This window comes from Heterocephalus glaber, unplaced genomic scaffold (assembly GCF_053883595.1).
Source record: "Heterocephalus glaber isolate CG9 unplaced genomic scaffold, H.glaber_assembly_v1.0 deba00001532, whole genome shotgun sequence".
NCBI classification, from domain to species: domain Eukaryota; kingdom Metazoa; phylum Chordata; class Mammalia; order Rodentia; family Bathyergidae; genus Heterocephalus; species Heterocephalus glaber.
This window is the reverse complement of record NW_028258330.1, coordinates 19540559-19564133: the sequence shown is the minus strand read 5'-3', so window position 1 is coordinate 19564133 and position 23575 is coordinate 19540559. Positions and strand designations below refer to the sequence as shown.

Below are 23575 nucleotides of genomic sequence, written 5' to 3'. Positions count from 1 at the left end.
GAAGGATGGCTTAAGAGAATGGAAAAGTCTGTCTCTGGGTTCCCAGATTGAAAGGACAAGCACAGAGAGGAAGGAAGGTCTAGCAAGCAGTAATGGGCCAAGGTCAGCTCTTATTCTTCCACATTTTGTGAATCTGTCCTGAGAGAGGGACACTAACTCCTCACAAGCTGCTGCAATCACTCTTTTCCAAGAATTTCCTAGAATTTCCACCCATCATGAGGTTGGAATCAGCCTGACTCTGGCTACTGCTTGTTCTTTAAGCAGGTAGTATGACTCTTGGGCAGCTCCCTCCCTTGTGTAACCTTTGCTGAGCACCCTTAATGGACAGCCTGCCAGTGGGATCATCTGCAAGGGCAGGGACTGTGTTCCCTTGGGAAGAAGAGTACGGGGTGGGGTAAAGAGCTCTAGTCCTATAGGTAGGATCACCATTCAGTAAGACAGCTAAAAGGAAAATAAATCTAATTGGGACTTAAAGGGGACAAAGATTTTCCTTAAAGTCCAAAAAGACTTTGTTCAGTTGTGTTTATTGTTTTTTGGTACAACTAGGGATTGAAGCTGGGTGTGGTGGCACATGCCTGTAATCCCATCCTCAGGAGGCTGAGGCAGAAGGATTGCTGTCAGTTCAAGACCAGCCTGAATTACACAGTGAGACCCTATCTCGAAAACACCAACTCTCTCACAACCCCTAAAAAATCTGGGGATTGAACCCACGGTGCTGCATATATTAGGCAAGTGCTCTACCACTTTTTCTGCATGTACTAAGCTAGCACTCTCCATTCATTCATTCATTTATTTATTTAAGACAGGGTCTTGCTATGTAGTTTAGTTTAGGCTGGTCTTGAACTCACTGTGTAGCCCAGGGTGGCTTTGAACTTTCCATGATCCTCCTGCCTCAGCCTCCCAAGTGCTAAGATTACAGGTGTGTGCCACCTTGCCCAGCCGCTTTTATTTTTGAGATAGGATCTCACTATTGCTCAGGCTGGCCTCAATTTATGATCCTTCTGCCTCAGCCTCTGAGCAGATGAAAATAAGGCATGAGCCACCACGACCACTTTCTTTAGGCTCTCACCTCTCACTGGCAAGAGCACCATTCTAGAACCCAAAGGGAGTATTGAAGTAGCCATGGCCTCCTCTCAATCCTCTCAACTCTTGATCTCATCAACTCACTGTTAGCACTGAGACACTGTCTCATCATCTAAACTGCTAAGGGAAAAAATGACTGATGTTACCTCTGAGTAAAATGCTTGATATATCTTTGATTTTGGGAAAAGGGCAATCATCAGAAAATTGCTTGACCCATGGAAATGAACTGGGAGGTGAGGAAGTAATGAGCTTTTGAAGTCGATGAGAAGGGCAGCCACAATACTGGTGGAATCCTAAAGAAAAAAGGAGGAGCAATATTAGCAAGCAAAGCCATTTGCTTGATTCCAGTCCTTATAACTAGAGTCAACACACAGGGCAGGGATCAATGTCAGTGCAAGTATTTTCACATTCAAGTGGTACATGGAGGTTCAAGAATGGATGTGCTTTCCAATACTCAGTTATATTAGAGATGAGCAGTACAAGGATCAAACTGACAATGACACTTCAAAATTTCTTTTAGGGTATTAATCCATTATTGGATGTAAGATTTGCAAATATTTTCTGATTCTGTGGGTTGTTGTTTTTATTCTCAAGAGCATCCTTTGATGTGGAGGTTTAAATGTTTTGTTTTTTGTGGTACTGGGATTGAACCCAGGGCCTATGTGTTAGTCAAGCACTACCACTGAACAGCATCTCCAGCCCTTTTCCTTTTTTTCAGATGGTCTCAAAAAAGTTGCCAAGGCTGGGGTGGAACTTATGATTCTCCTGTCCTGCCTTCCCAAGCAGCTGAAATTAGAGGCATGCACCATCATGCCCCAACAAGATTTAAAAATCTCCCCCTGGTACTGGGAATTGAATCCAGGGCCTTTGCACCAAGCTATACCCCTAGCCCTTTTTTGTTGTTTTTTTTTGGTACCCGGGATCTAACTCGGGTCTTTGAGCTTGTGTGGCAGGCAGCGAAACCACTGAGCTAAATCCCTGGCCCAGCCCTAGCCCTTTAAAAAAAATTTGAAACAGGCTCTTGCTAAATCACTAAATTGCCCAGGACGACCTCCACCTTGTGATCCTCCTGCCTCAGCCTACCAGAGTGCTGGGATTATAGGCATGGGCCAGGAATATCTGAATCATGTGATAGTGACAGCATGAATTATATAGCTGTCAGAGCTTTAAACAGACAGAGTTGGTTGTATTTAAAGTATATTTTAATGAATTGTTTTTATTTATCTACTCTGTGTTTTTTTTTTGGTACTGGGATCGAACTCAGGTCCTTGCGCTTTCGAGGCAAGTGGCAGAACCACAGAGATAAATCCCTGGCCCTACTTTGTGTTTTTTTGAGATGGAGTCTCACTATGTAGTTCAGGTTGGCCTTGAACTTACTACGTAGTCTAGGGTGGCCTCAAACTCATGGCAATCCTTTTCCTGCCTCAGCCTCCCAAGTGCTTGGATTACACTTGTTACAGGTGTGTGCCCTAAGCCCTGGCTATAAACTGCTGTTAAAATTAAAAAATCATTAAGTGGGCCGGGGATTTAGCTCAGTGGTTTTGCCACCTGCTGCACAAATGCAAGGACCCGAGTTCGATTCCTGGTACCAAAAAAAAAAAATCATTAAGTGATGAAATTTGATAAAAATTTTCTTTAAAACTTCTAATATAATTTCTAATTTTAGAAATTTTTCCTGCACCAAGTGATTTAGTACACATTCAGTTTTATGTTCTTTGTACTTATGAAACTTAAAATTATTATTATTTTTTTTTTGGTTTGTTTTTTGTTTTTTGTTTTGGTACTGGGGATTGAACTCGGGTCCTTGCACTTGCGAGGCAGGCGGCAGAACCACTGAGCTAAATCCCCGGCCCGAAACTTAAAATTATTAAAGTTTAATCTATCAAATGCTTATTGTGATTTTTTTTTTTTCAGTACTGGGGACTGAACTCGGGTCCTTGCGATTGCGAGGCAGGCGGTGGAACCACTGAGCTAAACCCTCGACCCTTATTTTGATTTTTTGAGGGACAAGAATTAACCTATTATTCCAGTACTGTTTCCTAAATGAGATTTCCTTTCCTCCCTCATGCTGGAAGATTCCTTTAAGCTAATACTAAAGCTTTTATCTAACAGGGCCATTTGATCAGCCCAGTTGGTCTGCCTGCATTTCTGAAGTAATTAAGACAACAGGTTTTATGTGGAAGAAAGACTTGCTCACCGACTCATCTTCTGACCCATCTCTGTCAAGATCATCTCTGTCTTGGCTTTGAAGCTGGCTTTAGGGCTGAGACCAGGCCAAGAAGAAAGCAAGCCTGTCCTCTGCTGCTATGCCCACTGAGGGGTATGCTGTGTCTGGCCACTGATAACAGGCTTGGGGGAACTCAGAGCTATTCTTCTTCCCTAAGGAAGAGTAAGTGGGTGAACGTAAATGATGGTCCTGGGGATGGTACATTCATAGAGCTAGAGACTAACCTTAGTATGTGAGGGAGCTGGGCTAAGCCCCTATGGAAGTTAGTCACTTCCCTTTCTTTGGCCCACTTATAATCCTTTCCCATGGCTAAGGTGGTAAGTGGAGCTCCACCAATGCCAAAGGATGAAGCTTCTTTCTAGTTCTGAAGTGGATGAGCCTTTGTGTCTGTGGGTCAGAGACTGCCTGTGAGGTACCACTCACTGGAGGCCTTTTCAGTCTACTTCCCAGTTTTCTTTGGGATGAGTGATTTGGGCATGGTGACCTGATGGCAAATGCTGAAGCACTGATTAGGCAAAAGGACTGTAAGTTTAAGTCCCAACAGGGCAATTCAGCAGCTTACTGAGACCATTTCAAAATCAAAGGGCTGGGGATGAAGTTCAGTGCAAAGGTTCTGGATTCAATTCCTAGGACTGCAAAAAAGAAAAAAAAATGTGTATTTTTCTGACCTCCAAAGCCATGAACTGGTAAAACACCTACCCCATCATAGAAAGAAATAGAATTCATGTGATCCTTAGAAATGATGATATTTCCATGATGACGGTGAGAAAACAAAAGGCCACTGGAGAAGAAATGCACATTCCCTGAAAGGAAGAGAGAGAGAGAGCTGTCAGAGCTGGAGGGCTGGGTCCTGGAGGCCAGATTCTAATGTCCTCCTTCAGATACCAGAGTGGTAACTGCAGACCAATGTCAGTGTTATGGCTTGTATTTAGATGTCGGTCCAAAGCCTCATGTGGTCATAAGTAGGGCTTTTTCAGAAGTGGCTGGATCCAGACTGATTCATGATGATTGATTCATGATGCAATGCTAGGATTAAAGTTGTGCTATTGCCCTAAGGGTGGATAGCCTCGACACAAAATAAGGAAGAGAAGGAGGCTTGCTACTAGTTACTTGTAGTTTGTCACTGGCTTGCTTTTACTGTCTTCTGCCTGCCATAAACTGTTTTTCCTCTGTGATGCCCCTCTTGAGTGTTGGGTATTTTGTCTGAGCAAGAAGGAAAAGTAACTAAGACAGTAATGCTTATGTGACCCAATTCATATGCTGAGCCCTGTGCTCTAGGGAAGTCAAAGTAACTTCACAGAGCCTTGGAGAGAAACAAAACAGATATAATCTTTGTATAACTATTAGAAAAAACAAGAAGTATCTAAACTATCAGCTGGCAGGAGAGGGAAAAATTCACATTACCTTTTAGGTGTCTTCCAAGGATATGCAATAAAATAAGACTTTGGGTATAGACCCTGTTCCATTACTTAGCTTACAGACTTTCCTTTTTCCTGATTTGACAGAAGCTGGCTCAGCCCTAGAGATCACTTCCTTTACTTAGGGCCCAAGAAGCAGCACCAGGGTTTCAGCTGAAGTCTCAGCTGCTGATGTGGCCAGCAAAGCAACATCTGAGTTAGGCAGTAAGTGGGTTATATGGACACTGGAGGCCTGCTGTTCTATAGTGCCCCAAAACAGGATGGGTGGCAGGTGGACAGTGGATGTGGGTTTCTCAGGCCAAGGATTCAGTTCTGAGGAGGGCTGCTGTTTCTCAGGTGTATAGTCACACAGAACAGCTCAGTCTAGGGCCTAAGGAAAAAGAAGGCTAATTAAGACACACAGAACAGGTAACACAGAAAAGATGGGTAAGAAGGATGACAAAGATTAAGGCTTGTTCTGGAGTGCAGAGCACCCATCAGACGCCTGAGGAAGCCGCTCTCTGGAGCTTAGATTCTTTCTGTTCCCCTAACAGTCTTCCTTTGTAGGTTTTTACACACAGAGCAAAAAAAAGGAGTTCAAAACACACATTTCAGAGATAGTATCATTAATATCTTATTGAAAAGGCAAAACTCTAGAAACAAAAAGTAATACAAGTCCTTGTGCTGTAGCTCAGAGAAGCAGCCCCAAAGCTCTGGAGGTTACAAAGATAAGAGCAAAGGTAGCTGGGAATAATGGTGCATGCCTGTAATTATAAATTAGAGCAACTTTTGAGTGGCTGAGGCAGGAGGATCACAGGTTTGAGGCCAGTCTGGGCAACTTAATGAAACCCTATCTCCGAGTAAAATAAAAAGGGCTAGGGTTATACAGCTAGGAGTAGAGTGTTTGCTTAGCATGCACCAGTCTCTTGGTTCAATCCACAATAATACACAAACACACACACACAATAAGGAAGGATGGAAGGAGGGAGAAACAGAGAGAAGGAACAAAGAAAAAGAGAGACTAAAGGCCAAGGGCACAAGGGATGCCTCTGAGTCAGGGGTAAGGAATCCTCCACTGCACGTTCTGAAGGCTTCCTGAGAAGTTGGGGTTTCAGAAGGAAGGGAAGGGCCTAGTGACTATGCATTAATGGGAGATGGGGATAATAGGGGAATGGGAGGCAGTTTTTAGGTACAAGAAACTGTGGAGCTAGACTCTCAACAGAAGAGCTAGAGGGTCAAGTCATGGGGTCAAGTCATCCTTACCATGAGGACAGAATTCTGGGCAGCAGCAGCCAGCCCAGTTCAAGGAATCCAGGTTCAAGCTTGTAAGCCTTCTACCTTCCAACAAGTAAAGCCTGGCTTTCCCCATACACTGCCTTGCCCCAAGGCCTATTCTCATCCCAAGTTCCTCAGCCCTTCTCCTAGGTCTCTCCCCTCCCCTGGCATGATACTTTACTCCCTGGGGGACATAAATCCCTCCCTCCCTTTATTACCCACATCTTCTGTTCTGCTTATGCCATAGTATTTCAAACAGCTCAATGTGCTCAGTCATTCCTTTCAGAGTCCTCATCTCCATTTCTTTTTAGGGATCATGGAATGGGTCCAGCCACACTGAGCTCACTCCTCCTCAAGGCCAACTGCACAGTAGTAACATAGAACCCAGGTTGCTGCACCTGAATCTTCAGACCCAGAGCCTATTTTCTGCCTGCAGCACCTCAAAGTTAAGAGAAACAGGCTCTGCAGAGTGAGTTTGGGCCAAGTAAAAGTAGGAAAAGAAGTACTCCCTAACCGGGGATGGTCACACACTCCTGTAATCCTAGCACTCAGGAGGCTGAGGCAGGAGGATTGCCCTGAGTTCAAGGATACCCTGGAGTTCAAGGACTAGGGGGACCCTGTCTCAAAACAACAACAACAACAAAAAGTACACCATATAGCTTGAGGGTAGGCCACCATGAAAAAAATTCAGTGGCCAAAATTTATTCTATTGTTTTTTTGCTTTTTTTTTTTTTTTTTTGGTACCAGGGATCAAACTCCGGACCTTCCGCTTTCAAGGCAGGTGGCAGAACCACTGAGCTAAATCCCCGCCCCTCTCCCCTTTTGAGACAAGGTCTCGCTATGTACTTCAGGTTGGCCTTGAACTTACTATGTACTCCAGGCTGGCTCGAACTTGCAGTCCCAGCCTCCCAAGTGCTAGGATTACAGACAGTGCACCACCATGCCTTGTGGGAACAGACTTTATTAAGTATTTCTTAAACACCAAGCATATCACATACAGAATAGTTTTACATCTTTGCAAAAATTCTAAGAGGTGGTTGGGTGTATTCCTAGCACTCTGGAGGTAGGAGGATTGTATGTTTGAGGCCAGCATGGGGAACTTAACAACTTAGTAGTTGCTAAGGCCTGAGACCTTAGTGGGTGTGAGACTATCTCAAAATAAAAAAAAAGAGCTGGGGATGGAGCTCAGTGCGAAGGCCTTAGGTTTATTCCCCAGTACTGCCTCTCCTCCAAAAGTAAGCAATGGTATTACTTTTTTCTTAGAAAATGGAAGCTACTCAGACTGCATTCCCTGCCTCTTATTTCCTCCAAGGAGGAAGTGAGAACAATCATCACTGACAATTGGCAGTTGCGGCAAAGCAACCCCAAGAGCCAGTTTCATGCTCAGAAAGGAACACTATGCCTTCTCCTCCTCGTGGCTTCTGGTACTCTACACGATCAGTGAAACTTCTTTAGTAATGAACTATAGAAATGATCCCTGAATGTACAGTCTTGGTATTAATCTTCTTGTAGGAATGATGAGGAAAATCAAGCTTAAAGTCTCCAAAAGTCAGTTACTTGCTGAGGAAAAACTGGTACAGAACACTGGTTTGTATGACACTAAAGCACAATGCCACACTGGATCCCAGAAGTACTCTCACCCCTCCTTCCCTTCAGTTTTCTTCTGTCCAGGGCCCCCATGTGGCTATCTGATGATGTGCATTTTGCCTCTTCAGCTTGAACAGGCCTACAGTATGGCCCTCTGACCACAGGCTCTCAATTCTTGTTATCAGCCCACACAGACCACAGCAATCCATGACCTTCAAAGCTCTCCCAAACTACAACCTCAATAACTCCTGAAAAGCGGGCCCTCCAGGTGTCATGAAGTATAAACTGGTCTTCTATCTATTGCTGGTATCTGCACCCATCTGTGTTCTGAGCGCACCCTCTACCCTGGTACCTCTAAAATGACACTGCTCAGAAACAAGTTCACTACCACTTGAGGGCCTCTTGAACAAACCAAAATACTTCCAAAGCTTTCAGAAAATAGCAGATATTGGAGAAGTTGGTGCATTTCACCTCTTCATGGAAAAGGGAAAGGCTGGTTGAGGGAGGTTATGCCCGGAATGATTTTCATTCTGTGTCCATGAAAGTACTGTATGTGAAAGCTACAAAAGTTGTTTGAAGAAATAGACCAAAGCAAGAACACCAGGCTATCACAGCATTCTTCACGATTGCCAACGCTGCTTTCTCCAGGGTGTACTTTTATCTTGCTTTTTCCTCTTTTACTCAGTCCAAGCTTGCTCTGCCGAGCCAGTTTCTCCCTCACTCTTCACTTTTACTTTTTCAAATAAACTTTGCCACTGCTTTTTATTTTTATTTTATTTTTATTCTTTGGTACCAGGGATAGAACTCAGGACCTTGTGGTTGTGAGGAAGGTGCTGGAACCACTGAGCTAAATCCCTGGCCCCTGCCACTGGTTTTTTTTTTAAAAAAAAAAACACCAAAACCAAGACACCTATGCATGCACCAGCCAGATGAAGAAATCATGCATTCTAGGACTTTTGAAGCTCCCTGCATGCCCTTCTCCTCAGTGGCAGCTCTTCCTTTCCACCCACAGAAAACTAATACACTCAATTCAAGTAAGTGTATCCATAAACCACATATTACTTAGTCTTGTCTGTTTTTGCTTTCATGAAAATGGAATCCTAGTAATTTGTTCTGTGACTTGGTGACTTTTAACATTCTGTTCCTGTTCGTCGTCCACATTATAGGTAACACTCAACTGTATAATTCATTCATGCTCAGTGTAATGGAGAATTTCCTTTTTTAAAGCATCCTTAGCTGGGTGTGGTGTCACACGTCTGTAACTCCAGCACTTGGAGGCTGAGGCAAGAGGGCTGCCACAAGTTCGAGGGCTACACAGTAAATTAAAGGCCAGCCTAAACAACATAGTGAGACTGTGTAGAAAAAAAAAGGTATCCCCTAAGAGCTTCATCTAGGTACAAGACAAACATGAGAGACTGCAGAATGAAGACAACAGAGAGCAGATGACCACATGACTACTACCTGGGCCTGCCCATCACCCACCCAAAGGTGAAAGTCAGCTTGGTCCCGAGTTCTCAGGGTGTGTTCACTGACCTATGTGTCAGTAGGAGCCACATCCTTACTCTCATTGCTGAACAATTTCTACCTAATGGAAAAACAACTCTAGAATATAAATCAATACAGGGAATCCAGGGATGATGGCACATACCTGTAATACCAGCACTCTGGGAGGCTGAGGTAGGAGGATTGCAAGTTTGATCCCAGATTGGTTAATTCAGTGATTTAGCAAGACCATGTCTCAAAAAAAAAAAAAAAAATGCTAGGGTATAGAGCTCAGTGCAAAAGCCCTGGGTTTAATATCCAGTACTGAGAAAAGACACTAAAGAACTACCAAAGAATTAAGGAACAAATAGCTCGAATCTCATACAGAACACTCTACAATAAAGGGGTAATTGGGGCCAGGGATTTAGCTCAGTGGTTCCGCCACCTGCCTTACAAACTCAAGGTCCTGAGTTTGATCCCTGGTACCAAAAAAAAAAAGGAGCCAGAATAAAGGGGTAAAAAACATAAAATAATCCTTAGCTCAAAAATTTGGTATCACAACTGGAAATTATAGCTGTGCATGGTCACACGTGTCTACTATAGTCCTAGCTAATTGGAAGACTGATCATTTGAGCCCAAGAATTCCGGGCCAGCCTAGGCAACATAATGAGATTCATTCTCTGCCCCCATCCCCCTCTCTGAGATAGGGAGACAGGGTCTTGCTATATAGTTCAGGTGAGTTTTGAACACACTATTAACCAGGCCTTGAACTTCAGTAATTTTCCTGCCTCAGCCTCCCAAGTGCTGGGATTACAGGCATGAGCCACCACACCACACCTGGCATGAGAGCCTGTCTCTTAAAAAACAAAGTAATGAAAAATAATATAGATTATTAGGATCAATAAAGAATTTAGAAGCTGGGGATATAGCTCAGTAGTATACTGAGCATACTACCTAAGTATGCATGAGGCTTTAGGCTTAATCTTCAGCACAAAGTATGCACAAACACAAGCTCGTGTGCACATGCATGTACCTATACATTAGTAAGGCCCAGGGCTAAAAAACCAATATATACTCAATGCAGTTAATCCTCTAATTCCACTACCACCTATTCTGAGCCTAGATAAATCAGCAACAAAAAACAGAATTAAAAAAGAACAGCAAGAAAGATATAAAATGAGAAAATTGGGCTGGGAGTGGTGGTGCATGCCTGTAATCCCAGCACTTGGGAAGCTGAGGCAAGAAGATCATTGTGAGTTTGAGGCCAGCCTGAACTACAGAGCAAGACCCTATCTCAAAAACAAAAACAAAAACAAACAAAAAAAGGTTGTGAATTTAGCTCAGTGGTGTCATGCCTACCTCTCAAGTGTGAGGTCCTGAGTTTGATCCCTGATACCCTGCCCAAAACAAACCAAAACAAAACCAAAAAAAGGAGAAAATTGTAACACTGTATTGAAAGACATTTTAAAATTACATAGATATCCTCACAGATTAGAAAACTCAGGCCTTAAGTTTTTTGTTTTTGCGACGGTCTCACTATATAGTATACGCTGGCCCTGAACTCACTATATAGCCCAGGTTGCCCTCAAACTCACAGCAATCCTCCTGCCCCAGCCTCTTGGGTGCTGGGACTACAAGCATGCTCTGGTATTTTTATTGCAATCCTGTGCTAGTCCCAAATAAGTATCCAAATAACCTACAGGAATCCTAGGAACATCATATTGACAAAAAAAGCAAGCCCCAGGAGACTACCTATGGTATGATTCTGTTTGGATTAAGTTCAAAAATGAAACATTGTTTAGGGATATAGTCATGCGTGGTAAAACTCTAAAGCAAGCTCTTGAGGATTAGGTGCTGGGCAGCCTGCCTGACCACAGTCAAGAGGGTGTGGAGAAAAGGGCACATGAAGGACATGAATGTATGGGAAGCTAGACAACAAAAGGTCTTGTGGTATCAGAACTCACTAGCTGGGGAAGGAAAAATGTTCTGGGGCTGGAAGCAATGCAAGGTAATGGAAATATTATTCTTCTCACCCATAAGTAGTCCAATGAGTAAAAATAAGAAGGCCCATATACCCTCCAAACCTAGACGACCCTGCAGATGCTGCCAAATTTGTACCACAACCTCAGGCAACCTTTAGGCTTCCATGGGACTCAAGATTTGAAGATCAATCAAGACAAGGCATGCTGAGGAACTCAAGATAAATACTTTTAGGAGTGGAAAGAGGTAAATTTCAAACTTACCACAGTTTCAAGAAAGGCAGAATTATCAAAACACTAACATTTGAGCTTCAGGATCCTTTACCTGCCCTAGCCCTTTTTCACAGTTTGAGAAAAGCCCTAAGCATTTTGTATTATTTCCTTTTTTTTTTAAAGCCCCTAAATGGTATAAACTTCAAAAATTATATAAGCCTTTGGTCTAAACCCTTAAATTGCCAGGCATGGTGGTGCATGCCTGTAATCCCAGCACTCAGGAGGCCGAGGCAGGAGGATCGCTGAGAGTTTGAGGACAGTCTACGCTCAATATTGAGTTTAAGGCCAGGTTCAACTACATAGTAAGACCCTGTCTCAAAAAACAAAAACAAAAAATACCCTCAAAAGAATCCTTGCGTTGTAAAATGCTTAACATATAGCTTGGTTAAATTCTCTGCTTCTACTGAATTTTCTTGCCTCAGAAAATTAGATTTCCCTTAGGAACTAAAAAAGTTTGAAATCTAAGCTCTTGAAAGAATGTGACTAATAAAGTCCCAGATGGCCCAGGGGTTTAGCTCAGTGGTTCCACCACCTGCCTCCCTGGAAAGCATAAGGTCCTGAGTTCAATCCCCGGTACCAAAATAAATAAATAAATATATAAATAAATAAAGTCCCAGAAATCCATGGCTGTGTTCTTTATATTGTTATTTTTTTGCTCTTCTTTTTTTTTTAAACTTTATTTTATTGGTACATTTTAGGTATACAATATAATGACATTCATCATTGGAAATTTGTACCTTTACATAATCTCTCTTGGTTCTTATTTTTCCCCCTTCCCCTGCCCTCCCTTCACCCCCCACATCCCTCCTTATTTATAAAGACTTTGTTTCCATTTTTCATTTTCTCATATTAATTCCATTCCCTTCTTTCCTTTCCCCTACCCTTCTCACTTCCCCTTCCTCTTTGCCTCTTTTCTTCCTATTTCACATTATCTATTATACCTTTTAGTCTTTATTTACACTTTCAGTTTGCTCTTTATTCTTATAGAGAGACTCAGGATACAATGATTCTTGCTGGATAACTAAATATAATGCAAGATTAGTTTTCTAATAAGGCCCTTTGCTAAGAAGGTGCAAACTAATTTTGGCAAGTATCCTTGCTAAATATTGTAACTGGCTCAAGGATGACAGCACACAAGCACCTCTTGTGTTGTGACTACAACTTGCTTTCAAAACACTATGCAATCTTGCTCCAAGGCCAGCAGCACTGTCATACACTGGATGACTTCCACAAATGTTCCTAACCACCAGGTCTTCTGCACCATGATCTGGAAAAGCAGAAATGAACAGCCCATTGTGGCAGAGGAATTATAATGGTACTATTACCACCCCAGCATTTTGCGGACTAAAAACCAGAACTCCTTGTGCTTTGTTGTCTATGTGAATGGAGGAGCTGGACCAGTGATATGAGAACAGAGAGAGGAATTTGCCACCAGATAGAATATTTTCAACAAGAAGAACAAATCATCCAGAAAGAGGATTTGCTTAGCAGAAGTTGAGGAATTTGCAGAGTAAGTCAGAACTCTACTAAAAAAGCTATATCCAACAGGGAAAGAATAGGACTTACAAGAAGATGTTATTTGGGGCTGGGGGAGATAGTTCAGTGGTAGAGTGCTTGCCTAGTGTGCATGAAGCCCTGGGTGCAATTCCCAGAAATACCCGCCATCTTTCACAGATGTGTGTGTGCACACACGTGCAAGCACACACACACACACAGACTTATTTTGAGGAAGCAAAAGGAACATGAAGTGAATTCCCATGAAATTCATGTAAGATGAACAAAGTTCTTGAGAATTTTCTATCAGCAGAAATACTGCCAGCTTGGATTGAAAGGGACAGGGTGTGTACAAAATGAAAGAATGTTGATCACCTCCCAGAATTCTACTGACAAGAAGCAAGGTGATAAAACTACTTAGCTACAAACAAGGTGGTACCTTTTACTGAAAAGGATGGATGTCAGAGGTGTGGCCATAAACCCACAGGGCAGAGCCATGATTCCAGAGTAAAACCAAGAACTCAAAAATTTTGATGAAACCAAGAGCCAAGGGGGCAGAGCTGAGAGCCATGGAAATTTATTCCCAAGCCTTGAGTCCTAATAAAGAACTACTGTCTTGGAAAAGGTAGGTGACTCAGATGGCTGAACCAAGAGTTCAGAAGGCAAAACCAAGAACTCAGAGGGCAGAATCAAGAACCCAGAGGACAGAGCTGTGAGCCACAGGAAATAACTCCCAGGCTTTGACCCTAATCAGGTACCTGGAATTGGCCCAGCTAGATTTCCTTTTTATACTCATTATTTTTTCTAATTTAATTTTCATTAATACATGTAATACATTCTAAATACATTAACTGTGGGGAACTGGTACATATATATAATGCATCTGGATCCTTTTTACTTCTTCACCTTCTCCCCTCCCTCCATTCACCAGCTAGATTTCAAAGCTGCCTTAGGCTGCTGATTCCTTTTCACCTATTTTCTCCTCTTTCTGAACCTGAAGTCTGTAACTGTTATCTTATGCCAGTCCCACCTTGTATGTGAGAGCTGCGGGCAGGCAACTTGTCTTTTTAGTTTCACAGATCCAAAAATAAGGAAAAGGTTTGAGTTTAGGAGCTGTCCTTGATAAGATTACACTGCTTAGGGGGCCAGGGATTTAGCTCAGTGGTTCCGGTGCCCACCTCATAAGCGCAAGGTCCCAAGTTTGATCCCCGGTATCAAAAAAAAAAAAAAAAAAAGATTACACTGCTGAGCCTTGTCTATATGGGCTTTAGATAATCTCAATGATGAGATTTGGAAAATTTGAGTCCAACAGATTTAGGATTTTTTTTTTTGTACCAGGGATCGAACTCAGGACCTTCTGCTTGGGAGGCAGGCGGTGGGACCACTGAGCTAAATCCCCAGCCCCAGATTTAGGATTTTGAACTGTTATTATATGGGATGAGACCTTTTAGATTGTATTTTGCATAAGGGAGAGGTGTGAATCATGGGAGCTAGCGGACAGATTGGTATGAAAGCAATTTCAAACAAGGTTGCTGAAATGGAGAGGGTCCCAGGGGAAGGAACTCTGGGAGGACCTGAGGACAAAACAGAGGGATCTGGTGAACAAACAACCTGGATAAGCCAGGGAGCAGATTCTTCTCCAGAGATTCCAGATAAGATCCTAGCCTAGCTGCTCCTTGACTTTGACCTCATGAGACCTAGATCCAACCACGCCCCCTTGGACTTCAACTTACAGAACATGAAATAATAAAGAGGTATTTTTTAAACTACTAAATTAGTAGTAATTTGTTATACAGTAGTAGAAAACTAATCCAAATTTTGTTTAGGCCTACAGATTCTATTTCTGAAAATGCTGCTCTATCCCAATCTGAAAGTCAGGCAGAGACAAGAGGACCAGGTACAATTTTGGGACTGGCCTTGTGCTTGTGAAACTAGCACAAATTCCCTCATCTAAAAAGTGGGTGGATCAAAGGGAAACAGCTGTAAGAAAACATTTCTATACCAACAAATCTTTTCAAATAACAGATGTATTATTAATCACAAAACCCATGCTATAGGGCTGGGGATTTAGCTCAGTGGTTCCAGCGCCTGCCTTTCGGGAGTTTGATCCCTGGTACCAACAAAACAAACACATAAATTATGGGCTGGGGATGTAGCTCAGTGGTTTTGCCGCCTGCCTTGCAAGTGCAAGGTCCTGAGTTCAATCCCCGGTACCAATAAAAAAAAAAAAAGAAAAAAAAAAAGAAAGAAATCTTAAAACCCATGCTAACATAAATAAATGAGGGGCCCAGATGCACCCAGGAACCAGAAAAGTCATAGCTGTTTACCTTCCTCAGGCCAGGGCTGTAGATTGCTGGGATAAAGATATGCTCCTTCTCCTCCTGCTAGGAAAGTGCCCAGGAAACACTCATCCTCCTTAAAAACAACACCAAAGCAAAAAGCAAGTGATTCACAGCATAAATACTCACAGAGTTGAAAATCCTGTCCAATTTTGTTTGTCTAAAAAGCTGAGTCAGCTAGGCATGGTGGGGCATGCCTGTAATTGCAGCACCCTTGGAGGTTGAGGCAGGAGGATAGCAAGTTCAAGCCCAGCCTGGGCAATTTAGTGACTTAGTGGGGCCCTGGGTTCAATCCAGTACTCAAAAATTAATAAATAAATATAAACAAACAAAAAAATTAAAATAAAAAGCTGAGTCAGACTCAGATACAGCTAGCTTATAGTCTGAGTATTATATGGTTCTTCAGCATGTTACTGGCACCTGATTTGTGCTGAGAAAAGAAATGTTAAGGTCCTCTCTGAGTCCACACATCAAAGCCTATGAATATCTGTTTGTGTCCCTGTGGATTTATTTCTTATGTGAAATGGAGTCAGCTTCTCCTCAGCTTAAACCAGAGGTGGCGAACCTATGGCACGTGTGCCACAGTGAGCATGCAGAGTTCTCTCTGTTGGCACATGAACCACGTTGCCCCAGCAGCTGAGCATCAGATAAGAGTTGTTTTTACTAAAATAAAACTTTAGTATTCAGGTTTAATTACAGCATTGGAACTTTGCCATAAATAAGTGGGTTTTGGGTTGCAGTTTGGGGCCTTGTCTCTAAGGGCTCATCATCACTGTCCTAAACTCAATGTCTCCGTTTGACAAAAGTAGGCCAATCTGGGATCTGCTTTTAATAGCACTTGGAGCTGGGTGTGGCTGTTGCATTCCTGTAATGCCAGCCCTTAGGAGGCTGAGGCAGAAAGATTGCTGTGAGTTCGAGGCCAGCATGAGCTACACAGTGTGTTAAAGGGTAGCCTGAACTATATTGTGAGACCCTGTCTCAAAAAAACAAAACAAACAAACAAACAACAAGAAAAAACTTCTTGGAGGTTTTGAAAACAGCAAAAGGAGCTAGACATGGTAGCACACATCTATAATCAGCACTCTGGGAGGCCAAGGCAGGAGGATCACAATTCTAGCTCAGTCTGGGAAAATTAGTGAAACTGTCTCAAAAAACAATAAAAAAAAAGGGCCAGGGTGTACCTCAGTGTGAGGTACAGTCCCCAGTTCCACAAAAATAAATACATAGGAGCTGGGGATTCAGCTCAGTGGCGGTGTGCCTGCCTTGCAAGTGCAAGGTCCTGAGTTTGATCCCCAGTACTGAAAAAAGGGGCCAGGCATTTAGCTCAGTGGTTTTGCCACCTGCTGTGCAAGTGCAAGGACCCGAATTCGATCCCTGGTATCAAAAAAACCCAAAAAACCCAAAAAACCCCTGGTACCAAAAAAACAAAACAAAACAAAAAAAACACAACAAAATAAATAAATAAATGAATACCCAACACCAAAACATCTGAATGGCAGAGAGCATCCCTCTAATTTTCTCCCTCATAAATAGTTATTCCAGAGGTCTTTATAAAAGGAGAATGCAAACAGGAAGAATTGAAGACAAAGAAATGCAGATCCCTTATAGTAAGATGCAATCTCTTAAATTATGTTTATGAATTGTTTACATTTTATTCTAACATGATAGCAACACCGAGAACAAGAAGGCTACTCACCCTCACTGCTTGCTGGGTTTTCTCAGACAATTTTACTTCATCATCTTCTACCTGTGTCCAATAAAATTCAGATCTTCAGTGCTTACTTCGGCAGCACATATACTAAAATTTAGATTTTCAGTTTACCACTTCAAGGACAAAATCCAACTGGGTCTCACCACTATTTTCAAACACTGTCAGGAGACTGAGCAGCAGCCCCATCTGCCCAGTGTGGTCAGGTCCCTACAAGCTGGCAGAGGCAGCTCTTGGTCACAGGCTCAGAGCCCTAGGCCATAGCAGGTTCTCTTGCTGGGATCTATGGTCCTGTCAATGAGCTTGTGGCAGGTGGAGAGGGTGTGGTAATCTCCACTTACACATCACTCCAGAGGAAAAGTTATTTTTTTTTGGTACTGGGGATCAAACTTGGGACCTTGCACTTGTGAGGCAGGTGGTGGAACCACTGAGCTAAATCCCTGGCCCGAAAAGTTATTTTTTAGGGATGAAGGTATGAGAATATACTAAAATATCTTTTAGCAGGGGATGTAGCTCAGTTGCACCAGACCAGCCTGGCAAGTGTAAGGTCCTGAGTTTGATTCCCAGTACCAAAAAAGAAAAACTTTTCAGCAAAGTATGATGGTACATGCATGCAATCTCAGCCGCTCGGGAGCCTGAGGTAGAACTGCTGTGAGTTCAAGGCCCGCCTGAACTATATAGTGAGACCCTGTCTCCAAAAATAAAAAAATAAAATGTTTTTTCAGTGTGTTCTCATTTAAACATGCTCATGTGAAAGGATGACTCTTTGTTCTTCCCTACCCACATCCAAACTGTAGAAACAGAATATAAACAGATTCTAAAATAGGTACTTAGACCATTACCAGACTTAACTGCTACAATATGCACACAGCTTATTCTCAGCTTTAAAAAAATTAATTTATTTTTATTATACATGTGTGCAGTACATAATGATTACACTCATTGTGGTAAGTTGGGCCAGATGTGGAGGTACACACCTGCAATCCCAGCACTTAGGAGGCTGACACAGGAGGATCGCCATGAGTTTGAGGCCAGCCTAGGTTACATAGTGAGTTCAAGGCCAGCCTGAACTGCATAGTGAGACTTGTTTCTCCGACCCCCCCCTCCAAAAAAAAGAAAGAAATCATTGTGGAGAGTTGGTACATGTCCCTAACACCTCTTAATTCCTTTTACTTCCTCTTCCTCTTCCCCTTTCTCCTATTATCAACTTCTTTTTTTTTTTTTTTTTTTGGTACTGGGGATCAAACTGGGGTCCTTGTGCTTGTGCAGCCCTCGGTGAAACCACTGAGCTAAATCCCTGGCCCTCCCCTATTATCAACTTCTTCTATTATCAACTTCTAAGCCTCAGTCTCCTCATCTGTAATAGGAGGGTGTTAATTTTTTTTTTGGGGGGGTAGCGGGGATCGAACTCAGGACCTTTCTCTTGTGAGGCAGGGAGAGGAACCACTGAACTAAATCCCCAGCATTATGGTGTTAATTTCTTTTTTCTTTTAAATTTTTTGTTTGTTTGTTTTGTTTTGGTGTTAATTTCTTACTCGAACAATTCAACAGGTACTCAGGTAATTGAGCTCCTTTCTTTTGAAACTTTTCTAAGTCTATGAGAGAATTAAAGAAGCAAGATTCATTCATATGAAGAAAAAAAGGCCAAGATAAAATTTCCATTCCTGAATTAACACCTAACTCAAGATCTACATCCCCCCCATGAAACCCAATGAACAGGCTCTTCCTCAAATGTCCTCCCCATGTTCTCCGAGTCTGTGTCCCCCTTCCCATGTAAATGATACTGACCAGCCAGAAGCAGAATCTGGGAATGGTGGCCGTCAGGACTATGCAGCTGGTCTCTGTGGTAACAGTGCCATCTGTAGGAAGACCAAAGACATGCTAGTTACTCCCTACCACCTCAACCTGCCTTGCAGGCTACCCAGACCAAAAGTGAGCTCTTATTAGTATAAAGAGTCTGATGTCCTGAGAAGATGAGAACTTACTCATCTCAGGACAGAGATACTAATGAGTGGATGGAGAAATGTTTCCTCATTAACTTGAGTATTTTTCAGAATGAGTGAAACACACATTTAAATGAAAAGTCCTATGGATCAGTCCTTTTATCTTTTAATTTTTATCAAGGTAGTATAGGTACTAGAGGTACACATATTAAAACCAAACAGACTATTATCAGGATCATCCTACCAGCACTGAATATTTTCATTGTGTAATTTTTTTTTTGAGACAGGGTCTCGCTATATAGTTTGGGCTGACCTTAAACTCAGTATGTAGCCTAGGGTGGCCTTGAACTTTCAGTGATCCTCTTAATTTAGCCTTCCAAGTGCTAGGATTACAGGTGTGCACCACCACGCTAGGCTCTATAATGTTTTTTTTTTAAGAACAGGAAACTTTATTGAGAGACATCTACAGCATTTTTTTGCTAACATAACAGGTTAAAAAAAAAAGGTACCAAATTATTTTTCCAAATTGCTTCCAAACTGATGACTATGATGCTGTACATCTTCACTCCTACATGAATCTCTTATTTTTTGTTTTCTGCTTCTATGAACAGGCTGTTCACTTTTTTTGTCCATTTTACCACTGGATGGCCTATTTCTCTTTTCTTTTTATCTCCTCAGTACTGGGGATTAAACCTAGGGCCTTGCACATGCTAAGCAAGCTGTACCTTTGAGCTATATCCTTAGCCTTGTATATCTTTGTCTGATTGATCTGCAAAAGCTCCTCATAAATTACAATATCTACTATTTGCTCATTATAAGTATTTGGCTTTAATTTGTTGTTAATTTTACCAAAATTAACAAACAAATTAATTTGCAAAAGTTTCCCAAAGACATACACTTACCCTTTTCTTTAACCAAGATCCGAGATGTCAAAAATGATTCTGAGAAGACCACAGATCCTAAGCATCCTCTTTCTCCCAGCAAGTCAGGAATGTCATAGACAGTCATACAAGCCTGTATCAAGTGAGAAAGAGAGTAAGACCAGTTGCCAGCTCCAAACCTTCAGTGACAGATCCAGTGGAAGCAGACCACAAAATGCTGCTTTAAAGCAAATGGCAAGAGAATACTGGAGAGTTTCTAAGGAAAACTGGAGATACTTTGAAATATACTCCTAAAGTGGGAGATGGCCTCAGGAACAGCCAGGCATCCCTGTAATTGCTTCTTGATCAGAGACACAACAGGATGGAAGAAAAGTATCTTTATATTTCCATAAATTCTCTCTCAAATTATTATCCTAAGAGGCAACTCAGCCTTCATTCTTAACTATGACTGGCTTCCAGCCTATTAGAGTTGAGGTGTTTCCTCTAGGTTTCTATATACATATACACCTCACATTCCACTCATATTATCATACTCTCACCAGCTCCTTTGGTTTAGTTCTGAGTTCTAAACAACCTTGGAAACTTGGTCATTCATTTAGTATGCAAGTTTTCATGGATATTTTCAGTACATGTCGATACTTGCACATGCTCCTTTATATATAGTAGTCCCTCTGTGACTGGTAATACTGATATGGCAACTTCATTGGATCAAGAAACACCTAGCAGATTAGTAAAGCACACTGCTGGCTGTGATCTGGGTAGGTCATGAGGTGTGGGCGTGGGTTCTATATATGGTCCCTTGAACATTTTTCTCTGGCACTGTTTCCCTGCTCTGCTTCCCAACTGCCATGAACTAACTAGCTTTGCTCCACCAAACCCTTCCACCATGATGTTTCTGTCTTGGAGCCTGCCGATCATATACTGTATCTCTTGAAACTGTGAGGTAAATTAAACCTTTCCACTTTTAAATTGTGGGTGTTGGGCATTTTGTGTGTCCAGCAACAGGAAAGCTGACTACTATAGAAAATTAGTATGTAGTAGCTGGACATAGTAAAAAATCCCAGCACTCATAAGGCCAAGGCAAGAGGCTCACCATAAGTTCAGGGCCAGTCTGGGCTATGTAGTGAGTTCAAAGCTAGCCCAAACTACATAATGAGACTGTCTGAAACAGACAAACAACAACAAAAAACCCAAAAAGTAACTTGATATATAGAGTGGAGGTACTTAACCTTGTGGTTTAGAAGCTTTAGGAGCTGGTTTGCTGGAGGAGTTTGGAAAGGTTTGGAGATGTGAGCTAGGGAAGACTCAGAATGCAGTTAGCAGAGTCTAATGGATGATTCTGGTCTGAGTTCAAAAGACCAGAAAGCCAAATGGAATGCAGACAGTGAAAGTGAGGCTCAGAAGGTTTCAGGTTGGAACAAGGACTCCACTAGCTTTTGGACTAGAGGCTGTGTGTGTTACACCTTGGCAGAAAATTTGTTTACATTTTATCCATGTCCTGAGACCCTGCAGGAGACAGATTAAAGGTGGTGAACTAATTTATCTGGTGGTGAAAATTTCAAGACAGCCCAACCTTTAAGCTGTGGTATGAGTACTACTGGCTGCTTTTAGTCAGACTTAAAAGTGAGAACTGGGGGCAAAAGACAGAGCAGAAAAATGAGAAAAACTTAAATTTTGGCCCAGAAGGAATCATGTGTAAAATTGGAACCAAAGAGTTGTAGCTGCTAAGAGATTAGTGCCATTAAAAAGAAATTGAGGGGGCCAGGGATTTAGCTCAGTGATTCTGGTACCAAACAAAACAAAAACAAAACAAAACAAAACAAAAAAGAAATTGAGTACAGGTATAGGAAGAAATATGCTTTGAAGATATCTCAGAAATCATCAAGATCCCAATTATTGCAAGTTCAGGCCTGTTCTCTTCTAGCCTGAGCACTGCTGAATAGTGGGATGCAGAGTTCCTCAAGCTAAGTCTATTTTCTCTTTTTATTGTTCTAGCATGGGATCCTTGTCCCCCCCACCCCGCGCCCCCAGGATAGAGATGAAAAACGTGGTGTGCTTGAAGATAATGCTGGATTCTCAAATTAAAAAATAAATAAGGCAGATTAAAAAGGAAAAAATATAGCTAAAGGTTAAGTCCTTGATTTTTCAAGGTGTCATGATAATAGAATGTACAAAGAAGTCAAAAGTAGGCTTTTATGCTTCAATCAATTTTCCAATTAGGCTTGACAAGTGCAAAGTTTATCTAAATCTGTCTCAATAGATTTGGAGCATCTGAAGTCACAAATCTTCCTGGGGCTACATGGCTCCTCTTAAATGACACGAGAATCATACTTCTTTAGTTCTCAGATTAATCAAGTAGATTCTATGGGTTCCTGACCTTTCACTTTCATATCTGGCCACCAGTATTGAGGAAGGGGAGAGAGGATACTGAAAAGAATATATTCCCAGCATTTTATGAGGTTGAGGTAGGAGGATCACAAGTTTAATCCCAGCCTGGGCAATAAACAACTTAGTGAGACTCTGTCTCAAAAACAAAAACAATAGGCTGGGGATTTAGCTCTGTGGTTCCAGCACCTTCCTCGAAAGCGCAAGGTCCCGAGTTCGATCTCCGGTACCAAAAAAAAAAAAAAAGAAAAAGGGAAAAACAAAACAAAACAAAAACAAAAACAATAAAATACGAAGCCTTTGTTGAATATTTGTATTTCCCATCATTAAATTAAATGATTCCCATCAAAAAATTAAATGACGCCTATCTTCAGGAAATCTGTAATATGTAGCCTAGGAGACAAGAGCTTATAGAAAGTCATCATATAACTTGTTAGGATAGAATTACTCCCTAATTTGTGTAGCACACATTGCAAGGGATATAAAAATACAGTACTTATAGGAAGAAATCAATAGGGAAGGCCCCATGGAAGAGATAGAACTTCATCTCTGCCTGGATAGGAGGGTAGGATTTGGTCAGAAAGCATTAACTTTCTGCCTATGCTTTCTGGTCCCTTGGTTCTTTCTCTCTTGACCTATTCTCCTTTGCTTTCCCACTGTCATGAACTAAGCAGCTTTGCTCTGCCATGCCCTTCTGCTATGACGTTTTTGCCTTGAGGCCAGCTGATCATGAACTGATTCTTGTGAAACCATGAGCAAAAATAAACCTCTCCTCCTATAAGTTGTGGATGTTAGGTATTTGTCCCAGCAACAAGAAAGCTGACTAATACATAACTTTTAAAAACTATTCTTGTACTGGGGCTGGGGCTTTAGCTCAGTGGCACCATGCCTGCCTCACAAGCGCAAGGTCCTCAATTTGATCCCTAGTACAAAAAAAAACAACACACAAAAAACAAAAAAACTATTCTTGTACTTTCCTTTGTAGATGAGATACCATTGACAGAAACTTTGCTTTTCCACTGGTGATGGTGATGCATTTGTGTAGACTCATCCATAGCTCCCCACTCAGTTCCCCATTACCAAAGTCTGCTGAAATTTTAGTATATGTGCTGCTGAAGCGAGCACCAAAGTCTGCTGAAATTGAGGCTCAGGCAGTGGTCACAGAAGAGACTGAAGATAAACTTGTGCACACACATACCACAACCAGAATGTGACTAGATATGCACCATCCTCTCATGTACTGCTTGCCACCTCTCTTCACATATGCAGCAGTAAATAGAGCACTTGGCTCATGGCTGCATCTGGCCTAGAAACTCTGGTTCACCTAGGCCATGCCATCCTACACCAGGGACCAATATCAGAGCATGTTCCTAAACCATTCCACTGGCCCAACAGTGTGGCTTTAGCACATGGGTCTGAAAGCTCTGCTCTGACTACTCCACTTCACTGGAACCCAGGTCTCTGTTGACTGTTACTTAATCAATCTTCCCAGGTCCCTGTAAGGGCATCAACACAGGTCTTT

General features: G+C 42.0%; 1 protein-coding gene and 1 non-coding gene across 4 annotated transcripts in view; both read right to left on the bottom strand.

Annotated features, from left to right (window-relative positions):
• Dnaaf9 (dynein axonemal assembly factor 9) overlaps nt 1–23575 on the bottom strand; it is a 134988-nt gene that overhangs the window by 44627 nt on the left and 66786 nt on the right. For all 3 annotated transcript variants that reach the window (XM_087188716.1, XM_013070696.3, XM_004840711.4), the window contains exons 17-22: nt 19690–19801; nt 18633–18703; nt 16833–16883; nt 15125–15212; nt 4010–4113; nt 1230–1376 (exon numbers count right to left, since the gene is read on the bottom strand). In XM_087188716.1, the coding sequence (XP_087044842.1) occupies nt 1230–1376; nt 4010–4113; nt 15125–15212; nt 16833–16883; nt 18633–18703; nt 19690–19801 (573 nt within the window). The remainder of the gene's footprint in view (nt 1–1229; nt 1377–4009; nt 4114–15124; nt 15213–16832; nt 16884–18632; nt 18704–19689; nt 19802–23575) is intronic.
• LOC147824675 (small nucleolar RNA U3) lies at nt 7255–7475 on the bottom strand. Its single transcript, XR_015442118.1, has one exon. It is a non-coding gene; the product is annotated as a small nucleolar RNA U3 (small nucleolar RNA).